The sequence below is a fragment of the Gadus morhua genome, chromosome 1 (assembly GCF_902167405.1).
Source record: "Gadus morhua chromosome 1, gadMor3.0, whole genome shotgun sequence".
In the NCBI taxonomy this organism is placed as follows: Eukaryota; Metazoa; Chordata; class Actinopteri; order Gadiformes; family Gadidae; genus Gadus; species Gadus morhua.
The window spans coordinates 14631163-14646312 of NC_044048.1; the positions used below are offsets into that span (position 1 = coordinate 14631163).

The 15150-nt window shown below is 44.6% G+C and overlaps 1 protein-coding gene across 1 annotated transcript; it reads left to right on the forward strand.

Moving 5' to 3' along the window:
* Positions 1 to 965: 965 nt before the first annotated feature.
* tead3a (TEA domain family member 3 a) lies at positions 966 to 14849 on the forward strand. The gene is made up of 14 exons (XM_030351427.1): positions 966 to 984; positions 1345 to 1414; positions 3466 to 3707; positions 6116 to 6180; positions 6341 to 6403; positions 7883 to 7894; positions 8973 to 9083; positions 9271 to 9314; positions 9417 to 9478; positions 9764 to 9900; positions 10278 to 10448; positions 11955 to 12095; positions 12370 to 12522; positions 12957 to 14849. The coding sequence occupies exons 1-14, from the start codon at positions 966 to 968 to the stop codon at positions 13068 to 13070; spliced, it is 1404 nt and encodes a 467-aa protein (XP_030207287.1). The 3' UTR covers positions 13071 to 14849.
* Positions 14850 to 15150: the final 301 nt, after the last annotated feature.

Consider the following 15150-nt stretch of genomic DNA (forward strand, 5'->3'; position numbering starts at 1 on the left):
AAAATATTGAGGCTAGAAAAGGGCCCTCACTTCCTCAAATACACACTGCTTGGCAGCAAATTAATCTCGCTTTTGATCTTTTGAAAGTCTTCTGAACTATTAAGTATAATTTCACAATTTGAACGACTTTATTTGAGTGTGTCCAAGGGGAAAGATGTGTAGCTCACATACTCTCTTGTTCTCTGTAAGAAAGAATATTATACAATCAAACATTTCTTGTCAGCTTCACTAAAGGATTTTCTTTTCTTTTGGGCTGCACACATTGTCAGGGTATCACAAAACCAGAGCAGATGATTCGTTGGGGCCCCCACTGCTGCTGGGGGGCCCTTCCTTGGAGCCTGAATGAGTCCAGCAGTGAGGCAGGGCGCACGTCATTCAGAGCTCTACAGAGGTTGGTTGCCACTCCACTTCCAACTAACTGCTGCCTCAGCACCTCAGGCTTGCTCTGTCTGATGCCGGCAAACTGGCCGTATAAATATGTATTGTGTGTGCATAAAAACTTTATATCAATGAAACAAGGGATTTCATGTGGATATAAATTTCAGTCCAAATAAATGAGAGTTTTCGGCTTTTTTTTTTTAAATAATAAAGCTATCTTATGGAGGAATTCTTAAAAGACGATGTGATTAATTTATCCAACCCCATCCTCGGCATCATCATCAAACATCATCTAATACTATACAATCACACACCTAATGCCAAAGAAATCTACTTCAAATGTAAACACAAGCTGAAAGTCCTTTTCAAACAATATCCCAATATCTGCTGGCAAAGGGTTGTATAGCAGTAGCGTGCTACAATGAGAACCTTCACATTTGTGTCCCAGTACAAGTGCGCTTAGCTTTTCTGTAAAAGTTTGTAATACTAAACAACAATGTAATAAGTCCACGTGGCTATTTTCTAAAATTCAAAGGTACTAAATAGGATTGAGTATCCGACCATGGCACTAAATATAATAACACAAGATGTATAAGGTCCGTGTAAGTGCGCGTGCGTGTTTGCATATAGATAGATACGAAGGGGTGGTGGGTATGACCTACTTTGGGTATTATCTTGGTCTTTATATATTTTCCCCTATATCGCGTAAGTAACGCCCTACCGCAGATTAATTCTTAAATCAGCGAACAGAAAGGTGAAAAAGACTAAAGGGATAAACTCAACAAGCAGAGTCGGTGATGGGCGGAGTTTCGACGCGTTGGTCCACAAACTTTTGTTCTGTGCGCGTGTTTCAAAACCACGCCTTTCTTTTCTCTCCGTCTGTTGATTTCTTTACTATTTACTCGTTTTTACACCGCGGGATTTAGTAATTCAACACTAACACCTTTTCCGGGAGATTATAAAAAGAAGACCGACACATCCCGAGGGGTCCGCCGTGGTTGCAGCGCCTCCCAGAAGAGGAGAAACCCGTCTTGAGGTGAAGTTCTTTGTTGTGCAGCAACAGTTGCTGAGCGCGCCTCAACTTTCTGGGTCTTGAACGTGTCTAACATGTCGGGAAGAGCGAAGCTTCTCCCCATATTGTGAGACAAGTCGGGCAGAGCGCCGCTTCTCACCGCTTCTGGTTGTGCACACCGCGCTCCGCTCCCCGCTGTAATGGTGGAGGTCTGGCGGACCGAGTTGGGTCTTTTGTAAAGGTAATATTAGCTCTGAAGCTAACCCACTAGTTACTCAAAGCGAGTTTTTGAAACTGATTTGTTGGTGATCAACGTGTCATATCCGGGGTTCGTGTGGACTTTCTGACCCATGTGAAGACCGTGGGGTTTAGTTTGCTCCACATTTTGAGGTTTAACGTTGGTCATGTGAAAGCCACTAGGCCTGGCTACATGAAGCCTCTCCGTAGCTCAGAGAGTTGGAGCCATTGCGTTGAACTAATAATGCGAACTATTGCAGGCCAACGTGGATCACATTGTATGTGCAACTCAGTCGTTCGTGTTCAAACGGACACTGAGTGTAACGTTACTGAGGCCAACAGATGAGAGGGAATTCACTCACGACCCAATACAATGGCCCCTGTGATACACACTTTAAAGTGTAACATTGCAGGCGAACATGTTGCAAGTAAAGCCAGCGCTGTCAACTGATTAGGCTATACGATGGTCTTTCGTTGTGATAGCTGGCTTGTCCATAATAGCTGTGCTAGCCCAGTCCCGTTGCACCTGGAGGCACCCTTTAAATTGCATAGCTGTCTGTGTTTGCTGAGCTCATGGCTTTATTTAGCACAGCGCTGCTCTGACTGTTTGGCTCCCCGCTGCTCAACACATGACCTTTTGGCCACTGGGAGATCAATTGAAACCGGCGACACAGCGTGTGACTGAATTAGGGATCTTATTTTAGTAGAATATTTAAATTCAAAGGAGAAAAAAGTAATCAATCTGCATTTACACACACATTGTCATTGAAGAAAGTTTGTTTGTTTGTGAATTGGGATGGTTGATCCTCCAGTTTGGGAGTCAGGAAAAACGGATTTCTAAGGTCTTGTCCCTTTTCGAACTGAATTACCAGGTTCTGCCTAATCTCTATAGCAACAGCACGTCCCTGTCAGTAGTGATTGACGCCGTGGAGGGCCAGTGCTGTGTGCTGACCACTAGCCTCCCCACAGCACAAGGAAGTAGAGCTACCACAACGATCTGCTCCACATCCCGCCTGGACTTGAAGTTGGCCGAGCTCTGGAAAACATTAGACATCAGACCACATCATGTTGCATACGGGCGCCTGTGTTTCAGCAGCACTTGGAGCATCCTTAACAATAATACAAGACTTTATTTTCCTCATGTAGCCAAGCAAGATGGATCACCAGCATTCAATGAACTGGGGTGTAAGCAGGGGCGTGGCCACATTGGGGGCCAGGGGGGGCCACGGCCTCCCCTGGTCAGAGGTTGGTCACCCCGCTGGCCCCCTGAGTATGAAAAAAATTATATCCTGAACGGAAACGGTCTAAAGAAAGCTGAAATATATGCACCATTAGTTTGATCTAACTTTGACTTATTATTCTTGTTCAAAGTGTTATATTTTGACGTTCAGAATAAGTGCCAACCCAAATATAAGACTGGCCCGAGCTGGCCACCACGGTTATAATTTCCTGGCTACGCCCCTGGGTGTGATGCTAATGAAGTTTGGGTGAAAACGAACTTTGTAAAAGTTGTCTGGAAGTCAACAGTTTCACAGATGGTTCAAAATGTGTCTGGAGTGTAATTATTCTTCAGTCATGATTTATTACTTGATGACTATTGATTTGGTTGGCCAAAATGACTTGTGGAAGGAAACATACACACGCTCACAATTGGTTTAATGGACAGAAGTGGATGCATTTCATAAACTAAATGATGAATTCAGACCTGTCTTCCCCACCATCATTGGACTGCTATGATGTTTCCAGATGTAACGGATGCACACAGGATTCCCTACAAACCAGTTCATGTCCCCTCACTACAAGCGTCTTATTGACTGTGTCTCCTCGGCCTGCCCCAGGTGCATCGTGGCCGCAGCCGTCACCATTGCGTCAGAGTGGAGTTGCCGTGGCAGCCCTGACGGAGGGCAGGAGGATGCCGGCGACGAGGAGGGGCTGGGCGACGGAGCGGACCGCGGGCTGGACGGGGACCCCGAGGGGGTGTGGAGCCCCGACATCGAGCAGAGCTTTCAGGAAGCCCTGGCTATCTACCCTCCGTGTGGCCGGAGGAAGATCATCTTGTCGGACGAGGGCAAGATGTATGGTAAGGGATGACTTGAGCACGGCTGGTTTGTCGTCGGAAACGCCTCGTGCCCCCTGCACTCCCGTTCTCCATAGCCTGCACTTAAGAGTCCATAGCCCGCACTTAAGATTAATCAAGATTAAGTGTTGTTTCATTTTGCCAGGACCACTGAGCAATATATATATATATATATATATATACACACATATTTTTTTATTTTTTTTGACAAATTACTTGTATAAAGAGCATGATGAGCCTATGTAGCCTTTTCATATGGAGACTTATAGGAGGGAAACCTATAAGGTTGAGGAAAATTTATGATTTGTGTTGATTAAGTGGTTCTCGATTTAGCAAGAAGTCAAGAAGTGCATTTCAAGTGCATTTGAATAAACATATTGCAAGGCAGCTGTCCTTACCCTATAAGCCTACGATGCCAGCAGTTTTAAATAAACAAAAGCCTCATTCAACAGTCGAGTAGCGTACACAGTTTAGCCTGTAGAGGGCTGCCTGCATGTGCGATTTACTATAGAGAGAACTTAAGGTTTTAGGGGCATAACATTTTATTTTTCTGCCTTCGTTCAACGCTGGCCAAAACTGTTACATGATACTGCATACTCGGTTTTGGAAGTATGTACCCCTCGGTTTAACTATATATTCCATTTCAGTAAAAACAAGAGCATGATTCAGAGTTTTATTCGTGGCTGCTGTGTTTGGCAGTAAAGCAAATCTTATGAAATTACATTACCAAGATTGAATATGGGCCAATATACGCATACACGCATACATATCACCAACAGAAAGAGATTAACGCCTGCATAAAATCGTCTGCATATTTCTGAGACTTCTTTAGTGATCTCATTCCAGGAATGTATTTTTGGAAGCACTAAATTAAATTCATCACTCCCGGCCATGGGAACTGCCAGCTGTTATTCGGGAACGGGGTCAACGTCTGTAAGGGTAGAGGGCAGTATGCGCTAGTGGTGGGTCACTGAACCCAGCGAGGTGTCAAGGCAAGTTTAAGGAGACGTGCCATCAGGTGACTCCCTCTCTCAAAGGAGTGCTTGGGGCTGGGGGGAGGGTGGTCCTGGGAACCCAGGCACGGGCTCAGGTTATCAGTAAGACCGGACCATGACTGTGCCATCGCCATTGTGCCTTCCATCCACTTCCACACATGAGTCTTCAGATATTGGTGTGTGCGTATTGGGAGTTCATCGTGATGCCATTCGTGAAATGCGTGTTGCAGTGTTTCTTAGCTATCCTAGCTGGAAGAATGTTGACTGTGGTCCAACATTCCCCACATTCCTTCCTTGGCTAAAGGGATGGCATTCCTGTGTGCAGCAGCCTGTGTGTGTGTGTGTGTGTGTGTGTGTGTGTGTGTGTGTGTGTGTGTGTGTGTGTGTGTGTGTGTGTGTGTGTGTGTGTGTGTGTGTGTGTGTGTGTGTGTGTGTGTGTGTGTGTGTGTGTGTGTGTGTGTGTTCGCTTGCACGTGCGCAGGATTTGATGTGTGTGTGTCTGCCACAGGATATGTGATCCTTAGCGACCAAAGGTTTGTTTCAGTGTTGTGGCATTTAGGTCCCCCCATATACGTCGCTTTCTCACACACTCAATATGAACCTCCATTTACAGACTTAAATTCAAAATGTATTAATGCGCTGAGCTCGGTCCCCCCCTCCAGTGCTGTCCTTTGAATTAGGAGATGTGCTCCACGTTAGTCATGTGAAGTCATGTCTCCCTCCAGAGGATGACATCGCCCAGCGAGCAGGCTCAAGATCAGCAGACTCATCAACATCACTACCTCCTCTCTCCCCTCGCCCTGACCCAAATAAAATGGAGAGACCGCTTGTACTGGTGGCGGCTGGCTCACACTTGCTTAGCCCCTTTTTTTTTTTTCCTTTCCAACTTTGAAGCAGAGGGTTTTAACTTTTCATCTGAGCGTATTTATTTTCCTTATCACTGTTCCTTGGAGATGAAGCGGTACGAGGGACGGGGGATTGGCGACCGGACTCGGATGTTTGTGTTGTTAGTTCTGGGAATGGCCGCTGACTGGACTATCTCTGAGTCAGTTCCCTCCCCGGGGATTCTGTGACTCAGCCCTGATGTGACCCAACTCCATGCAGCGACGTTCCCTCTTAGTTCCTGGAAATGATTCCCACAGTGGTGTGGGTCTGTGTGTAGGACTGAAAAGACTAAATATGCTTTTTCTTTTCAGCACTGTATTTGGTTACGCTTGTTGAACCCTAATCACAGTTTGGTGCCTAGAAGCGTGTAAATGTAGTTGCTGGTGCATTGGCTTACAGGTTTGAAGTTAACAACCTCATTCACCGTCAAACTTGTTTAAAGAACATACCACAATCATTACTTTGAAAAGCTGTTATTCTCTTGTTTGAACATTTACCAGCTTGTTAAATTTCGCTTTTTTCTCTTCATAGGTCGCAATGAGCTCATAGCTCGCTATATCAAGCTACGCACCGGGAAGACACGCACACGCAAACAGGTAGGATTGTGCAGAGGAGTCTCAGGGATAAATATTCAAATCAAACAGTTAAACGTGTAATGTCATGCTTGTCAATGAGTTGATGAAGAATCTGTAATAGTCACCTTGCTGTATGTGTGATTGTTTATGTGGATAACCCCGATCGCTCCCTGCGCTTCAGGTGTCTAGTCACATTCAGGTTCTGGCGCGCAAGAGGGTACGAGAATACCAGGCAGGCATTAAGGTGGGTGCCGGAACTCCGGCGCATGTCCGCTCCTCCCTCTGTAGTCATACCTGTCTCCTCTTCCTCTTCTTCTTCTTCTTCTTCTTCTTCTTCTTCTTCTTCCTCTTCTTGTTCTCCTTCTTTTCTGCCTTTCCTTCCGTCTTTCCTTCCACCTGTCTTCCTTCAGGTCTCTAGTCACCTGCAGGTCTTGGCCAGGAGAAAGTCTCGTGAGATTCAGTCTAAGCTCAAGGTACACCGCTTACTGAAATAACCCCTATGCTGGCTGCTTCTCGCTCCGCCCATAGGCCAGATTCAGCCTAACCCCTACAACCGCCACATAAACACTTTGCCCCTTTACCTTTTGCCTTTACATTTACAGAGTAAAGCAATTAATATGGTGTGTCATCCATGCATAATTCAACTGTAAGGAAAGCTGCGGGGGAATTACAATGGATTTGCATCTCTTTGTAAGCAGGCATTCGTTTGTGGGCTCTTTTGTGAGGTTAGTAGGATATTCTGGAAAAAATAATGATGTAGATGGCTTGCCTTGCAGTTCCTCAGTTTCTGATGATTTGCAAGCGTACTAAAAATAATCCTACCAAGTTTATGTAGATGAGCAAAACATAGCTGACATTTCAAAAAAGTGACTGCTTTTTCTTTTTTGCACGGTGTACAGTGAACGTGGTTTTCATTTTCTTTGCTCTGAACGTCACTTTTGACTGGTAAAATGCATAGTTTTAAAAAAAAAATAAAATTACGTGTGTGTGTGTGTGTGTGTGTGTGTGTGTGTGTGTGTGTGTGTGTGTGTGTGTGTGTGTGTGTGTGTGTGTGTGTGTGTGTGTGTGTGTGTGTGTGTGTGTGTGTGTGTGTGTGTGTGTGTGTGTGTGGCGGTCAGTACTGCTCTATTGCATGGCTGAGACGTGGGTCTTTAGTGACATACTTAAAGGAAGGCTACGGCCCGGGACAGAGCTAGGGCCGGGGCTTCAGTTTTCATCTAGAGCCGAAAATTTAACTTCAGCTGCCTGCATGCGCTTCAGTTCATACATACGCCGGTGCACACAAACAAACAAACAGAGATGGACGGACAGGCCTGTCTTTCCACACATGCATTTCTGTTTTTCCCTCATTCATCTAGTTTCACTCTGCACTGTGATTCATCTGATGTAATGCTGTGTTCCAATGTGTTTGATGACTGTTGTTGACACACACAGTCACGCTATGTATTTACTCTCAGTTTATAACTGGCGGCAATGTGTGTGGTACCGACTGTGTGGATACTTATTAGTATGAAGTACAATTGTAATGCAAAATATTCTGCTGTCAGAGTATTAGTTGGTTAAATTGGTTAGAATTGCTCTCCATGTAATTTTATTACCTGAAAATGGCATGCATTTTTTCCTGTCATGTTGGTAATGATGAGTTTATGAACCTTTTTTTTTGTTTTTTTGTACATGTAATACTTGTGCAGTACATTAATTATTTGTATCTCCCTTGCCTTAGGCCATGAACGTGGTAAGTTGTGGATTAATCAGTTCTCTGCTTCAGGCTTTGTGCTTAGTGGTTGGCATCGAATCACTGTAGGCAGCAATGCAGCGCCCTCACTCACATGCTCCAATGCCCCTTTTATCATGTTCAAGTAACATTAGTTTAGTCCCCTATCTGCAATGGCTCAGTAGCTTGTGTATTTCTTGCTTTGGCTTTTCCACTCTTTGTGTCCCGATCCTTCCTCCTTCCCCCCCCCCCCCCCCCATGACAGTGAAGATATTTTCATATGATATCTTCAGTGTTAAGTGCATTGCACTACATTGCATTACACCAAAAGAGCAAACGTGCATAGTCTGGCTGCTGGCACTGGTACATTGTTATTATTGGAAGAGGCAGCTAAACTGACAGATCTCAAGTGCCATTTGCAGACACTGGATGGCGTGTACATTCATTCTTAATAACTTAAGTGCATTCATTTGACTCCATTTTGGACATTTGTTGCATGCCAAAGCTCTTCATTCTCGATAGAAGCAAAGATAACTTAAAGAGTTTTAAAATAGAACAGATTCTCTCCAATCATCTCTTGGGGATATATAAGGATCAACTGCATCCACCTGCAACTCCGAAAATACAGTACTCTTTAATAAGTCCATGTGGTAACTCTTCTATAGTCGTGAGTGTTTCATGTACATGGTACTATAGCTGCCTTTTCCCACCTAAACCTATTTCCCCTGAAATTCTTTGTCGAGGCCATCAACCATGGCTTAATCTGTTTGCAACGCTAAGTGACCAGGACACCTGCAGGCCTAAGCATGTGCATATAACTTAAATATGACCTTTAGGCTAAAGGCGCTCGTCTCTATGCAGCGTGTCTCTTAAAATGCCTGCATTAAGTGGTGAAAGTTAACGACACATGCTTTCTCCTCAATGGAAACTACCTGCTTCAACCCCACCCCACACTAACTACGTTGGTTTGCCCTTGCGGTTCAAATATTTTCTGGCTGCCTGCCTGTTGAATATTCATCAAAATTTCTGGTATTTTTGGAATGAATGCCAGAGTAATGTTTAATCTCCATGTTCTGTTATCCTCCATCTATCTGATTAGGACCAAGCATCCAAGGACAAGGCCCTTCAGACTGTAGCCAACCTGTCGTCAGCCCAGATCGTCTCCGCTAGTGTACTCAAAGCCCAGAGCCCCTTCCCTCCGCCCGTCAGGGTAAGAGACACACAGACTCGCGCACGTACATGCACACACACGCACACACACAAGCTCATACAAGCACAGACACGCATGCAAACGCACATACAAGCACATGCACACAAGTACGCAGGCACATACACACAAGCACACTTGCATAAACACAAACCACAAACTGATTTCAATCCTCTTTTCCCTTGTCCAGTTTTGGCCCGGTCCTATCCCAGGACAGCCTGGCCATTCTCAGGAGTAAGTGTCCTTGAATAAGCTTTTCTCATTTAAGAACCAGGATTTTGTGTGATTCATAGCTAATGTGGTATTAAACATTAACGCGTGCATCTTCGTTTTCAGCATCAAGCCTTTTGCACAGCCTCCATACACGACACTACCAGCTCCAGTCCCAGCCCCCATCAGTGAGTACACGCAGCACGTGCCCTTCCCTTCTTCACTGATCAGTCAATAACTCTCCTTATCTTTGACCAGGGTGGCGTTATCAATGAAGATTGATCGTTGTTAACATTCTAGTTTTTATCAAAATCTTTAACCCTATAAAGTGAGAGACCTTTATTGATCCCAGAATGGAAATGATTACCCCCCTGTAAATGGGTATAATCAGCGTTCTCAAGCTTAAACAACTTCCCTAAATGTACTCATTTTGCACTTTATTGAACTCCATCTTGGTTTGGACTGGTCTTCAGGCTACGAGCCCCTGCCGGCCCCGCGGCCCGTTGCCATAGCAGCACCGGTGTGGCTGAACCGAACCATCGCCTCGGAGAAACTCCGGCTCCTGGAATACTCCGCCTTCATGGAGACCTCTCAGAGGGACTCAGACACGGTACACAGCCAAAAGGCCCCGATTGTAGATTCGACATGGCCGCTGTTATAACAATATTTTATTTGTAAACCATTATTAAACTACTATTTGTAAAAATAGTACTTGGCATTGTGTAGAATCTTATCCTAACTATCTTTGTTGTATACAAGGAATGGGTTAACCTATTGTAAGTGCTTGACACTTGTAACTATGAACATCCTTACTGTACCGACAGCAATATATTGATGTTTCTGGCTTCTGGCAAATACTTATTGCAAATCGCTTTGAATAAAAGCGTCTGCTAGATGCCCTAAAAAGTGTAAAGTTGTCCTGAACCCATTATGTCAAGCAGTAATGAATATAAAGTCATGCCTTTTTATTTATGTCCGACATTCCAGCATAAACACCTTTTCGTGCACATCGGCCAGTCGAACCCGAGCTACAGCGACCCGGTGCTGGAGTCTGTGGACGTCAGGCAAATCTACGACAAGTTCCCTGAGAAGAAGGGCGGCTTGAAGGAGCTCTACGAGAAGGGGCCACAAGACGCCTTCTTCCTGGTCAAGTTCTGGGTACGTGGGTTCCCATTTCCCTCTTTCTTTCATGTTTTCACTCACTCACTCACCCTTGTTTACACAGTCTACAACATATGGTCAGCAAAAGGCCTTCCACTCATGTCCGTCTTTGCGCACTAGGCCTTCCCTTTACCGGTCATGATTTAGGCAGGGGGTTGGAATCGGCTTGTAACTATAGTCGCCGTGAGTGAGCTGCTCGAACTGGCGTGAAGCAGGGTTGACAGTTCATGCAGCGTTTTGTCGAGTTTGTCGATTCTTAAGCTCCGCGAGCAGCGTGTGAGCAGCACGTCCACAGCAACGCTACGGCAACACAGCGACTACAAATCCCACTTAAGTCCTCTTCCTTTGCGTGATGCCTTCTAGGTCAGATTTAAGACTCGCCGCATGAGACCAGTCAGGCTGTACAAAGGTGTACAAAGGGCACGTTAAGCGTGGTGAACTCCTGTTACTGCAGAGAGCTCTATAGGTGTAGGCAACAAGGCTTTCATCTTGTCAAGGATAAGAGATGACAGAATTATGCGGTTTCATCACGGTTATATCACTGAACTTCTCCCAACAAGATGAATGACGCTGTGGCCTTGCCTCAAATAATAAAAGTAAGAAACCTTAAAGAGATGAACCATTTATGTTATTGTTACGACCCACCCCGTTGGTGTCCAGGGGGAAGGGGGGGGGCAACAATTAATATAAAACCGGGTGTTTAAAGGACAGACGAGAGTAGCAGGGTTTCAACCAATATACCATTTATTGCATAAATTAGTCTTATTTTAACACAAAAGAACCAACAACACTATCCCTCCACTGAGGGAGCAACCAACAACACTATCCCTCCACTGAGGGAGCAACCAACAACACTATCCCTCCACTGAGGGAGCAACCAACAACACTATCCCTCCACTGAGGGAGCAACCAACAACACTATCCCTCCACTGAGGGAGCAACCAACAACACTATCCCTCCACTGAGGGAGCAACCAACAACACTATCCCTCCACTGAGGGAGCAACCAACAACACTATCCCTCCACTGAGGGAGCAACCAACAACACTATCCCTCCACTGAGGGAGCAACCAACAACACTATCCCTCCACAGAGGGAGCAACGCCACGACGAAGAGCCCACGTAGCTCCGACTCGCGACCGACAGCGACCCCACTCGGTTCGCCTATCTGGCCCACTGGCCACGTCTGCTCTCATCCCTGCAGCTTTATAGCAATCCACGTGATTGCTGAGGGGCTGCAGGTGTGTCTGATCAGTCCGACGGGGAGGGTGGTACCTGGAACAGCACACAAAACAGCAGAGGAAAAACACACACACACGTAACAGTTATCTTGTGGTATTTTGAAGTCTCATGTGGCATGTGTTCATAACCCCACTTCCACAGAGACCTCACCCCATCTGCTCCTTAATGACCTGTATCTGTGACGCATTCAGTCGCCTTGGATGGACGTTTCTGAAGTCCTAGTAAACAGGGAATGCTCTCTGTTCTTCTCCTCCACCCCCAGGCGGACCTTAGTCCGGATGGGGACGAGGGCTCTGCAGTGTTCTACGGCGTGAGCAGCCAGTACAGCGGCGCTGACAACATCACCATCAGCGTCTCCACCAAGGTGTGCTCCTTCGGCAAGCAGGTGGTGGAGAAGGTGGAGGTGAGGAGGACATCATCATGCACTTTGTTTTAAGATTTTAGAACAATGTACAGCCAAGATGTTTTCACTTTGATCAACGCCTACATTTACAGTACATAGCGCCCATTTATTCACGATGGTTTGAGCCAAATCACCCGGACGGGATTCATAATCTAGTTTGTTGTATTCTCACAACGTGAGACTGCTTGTGTGTGTATCTTGCATAGTTTACATGTATGATAATTAGGATCCTCAGAGGGAGATGATGAGGTGTATGTGTTCTCTCCCCGCCTAGACTGAATATGCACAGGTGGAAGGGGGGAAGTGCATGTTCCGCATCCACCGCTCGCCCATGTGTGAATACATGATCAACTTCATCCACAAACTCAAGCAGCTACCAGAGAAGTACATGATGAACAGCGTGCTGGAGAACTTTACCATCCTGCAGGCAAGTCTACACAATCACTCACTCGCATGGTCAGACACACGCATATATGTAAGCAAATACTCCTTCAATGCATGGGAGAAAAAAACATAGCCCAGCTTCTCTGTTTATACGTAACCTCACGCGATTATTTTCTGTAAGAGCCAACTATTTGGTCGCTTAACAGACAATATACAAGACGACTTGAAAGTGAAAAATGTATAGTGTCATCCATGAGCAGGCAGGGCATCTTGCTAAGGATGCAAACAGATAGACTGTCTAAATTGGGACTCAATCCCCAGACCTTTCTGCTGGGAATCAAACCACCCAATCACTAGATTGCTCTGCTCCACACACTCATTCATTCATTAATTCATTATGGGGCGACTTTGATTTGCTTTCTGTGTGTGTTGCTGAAGGGTCTCTAACACGTGGTTGTGTGTGTGTGTGTGTCCCAGGTGGTGTCCAACAGAGAGACTCAGGAGACGTTGCTGTGCATCGCCTTCGTGTTTGAGGTGTCCACCAGTGAGCATGGAGCCCAGTACCACGTTTACCGGCTAGTCAAAGACTAGCGCAGCGCATGCCACCACCACCCCACCGTTACCGATTAAGCTTATGACGCACGTCTTGTAGGATAACACTACTTCTACACACACTACACACGCGCTTCGCGTTTCTCCCACACAGTGCTCCTGTACCATTAATAACTAGAATAGTTTCCCCAGCCATGTCAACTGCCATCTTCATCGGCAAAAACTTGTTTTAGAACTTTTAGACGTGAGTGGTGACATCTTCATTTGCTCTGAATGATGGACAGAAAAATGTATTTTATAGTGTTTTCTTTTTTATTCTTGTGAAATTCAAAACTTAGAAAGGACCTTGGGAATACATGTTGGACTACAGACTTTTATATTGGTAATATGATGAGAACACAAACAATGATTCTAAACAGGGTAAATTGGAAACCTTTTTAAGTGCAACGTGGGTGAACGGACCTAGTCCGTGTTGAGGATATCATCGACAGAACAGTCATCTTTTAGAAATAAATAAATATGTATTGACCATAGGGTTAACACGTTTTGGGTACGGTGGACATATTGAATCGCCTTCTTAACAGAATCACAATAGCCCAAAGAGGTCCCCGGCCGTTTTCATCAGATAACCATCAACCACATCTTTCTCACAGCCTTTCTGTTTTTCACACGTGGGTAGCATCAGAGGCTCTGGCCCCCTGCTGTTCTATCATTTTGATGCAGTATTTCTACCTCCACACGGGTTGGATATCAGAATGTGTTAATGGTTCACTCAAGCCTTAACCGTAGGAGCACTGATCTTATGGATGTAAACACTACACTCTAAACGGTACTGTTCATAAGCCAAATTGAGATAAACGGACTCGTTTTGTATAGGTGAATTATTTTTGTTTTATTTTGTATTTTATTAACACGGCTTGAAGTGTCACTGCAAAAACAAAAAAAAGCAAGACGTGTATTTTGGCTCTTTCCTTTCTTTTCTTTTTTTATAATGTATGCAAGACATCGAGGCACAGACCAACATTATGGTCACCACTAAAGTGCACTGGTGTACATATCGCCATGACAACACTAAGGAATAATGATATCGCTATTTGCATACCGGTATGTTTTTGGTTTTTTTTGTGCATTGATTATGATATATAATTACGCCTAACTGTAAAAAAAAATATGTTTGTCAGCCTAGGCTTTTAATTTTAGCCATTTTTATTTTCCTCATACAGGCGTCTTTTGTTCTGTTGACAATGATTTGACTTGAGATGTTGTATATGATGGATGTGAAGAGCTAAGGTGTTGATGATGATGTTTCACACCGCATCAGTCACGGATGAGGAGCGGAGCAGTCCTAGCAAAGAGATGGACTTCCATCAGAGTGTCTCGCCCTGTAACAGTAGGCTGTGTTGTGTGCAGTATTTTGATTCTGCCTAATCACTCCTCCGGTCAAGTCTGCTCGGTGCAATCTGTAGTCTCAACGCTGTATAAAATAAAAATCACATTGTGCCTACAGATCATTAGATTGTAACTTAATTTTTTATCCCGTCTATTTTCGGAAGTATCAGGCCCTAAGAACGGAATCAGATTAGTCTTTGGAAAGGTATGGAAATCTAAAACAACTTTTGTAATTGTACTGTGGCATTTACCCTTTAAACAGTATTATAAGTGGGCTTATTGAAAACTGCAACTTCACCGTAACGTTTCTTTGCCTTTAACTTGCCATTACTTTGCCCTCTGTCCCTTCTGTCTAGAGAATTTAAATTGATTTACTATATAACTGGTGTATTAAAATATTAAGTGTCTTGTACAGGGCAGCATTATCAACATCTGTCACTCCTTTGTTGTTCAGGCATGAATTTGGATAGAAGCACAACAAACATGGGTGATACTGAATTAATTCAAAAAATACTTAATACTTAATACTACTTAATGTCCCTTTCATTGTAATGTCCCTTTCATTGTAATGTCCCGTTGATGGGTTTTTCAAAATTGTCCCCCTAGATGGTGCTGTTGCACTGTATCTAGAGACCCCAATTTCAGACGCGTAATAGCCATTTAATCCTTAATATCTATAAGGCTATATACATCATAACGGGAACTATTGTAGGAATTGGTCTGAATTGAC

What these genes read in the sequence shown, in the direction of transcription:
- tead3a (XM_030351427.1), top strand. An exon ending in GGACGAGGGCAAGATGTATG is followed by an intron (nt 3,708 to 6,115) that starts GTAAGGGATGAC and finishes TTCTCTTCATAG; the next exon opens with GTCGCAATGAGCTCATAGCT. An exon ending in AGGTGGTGGAGAAGGTGGAG is followed by an intron (nt 12,096 to 12,369) that starts GTGAGGAGGACA and finishes CTCCCCGCCTAG; the next exon opens with ACTGAATATGCACAGGTGGA.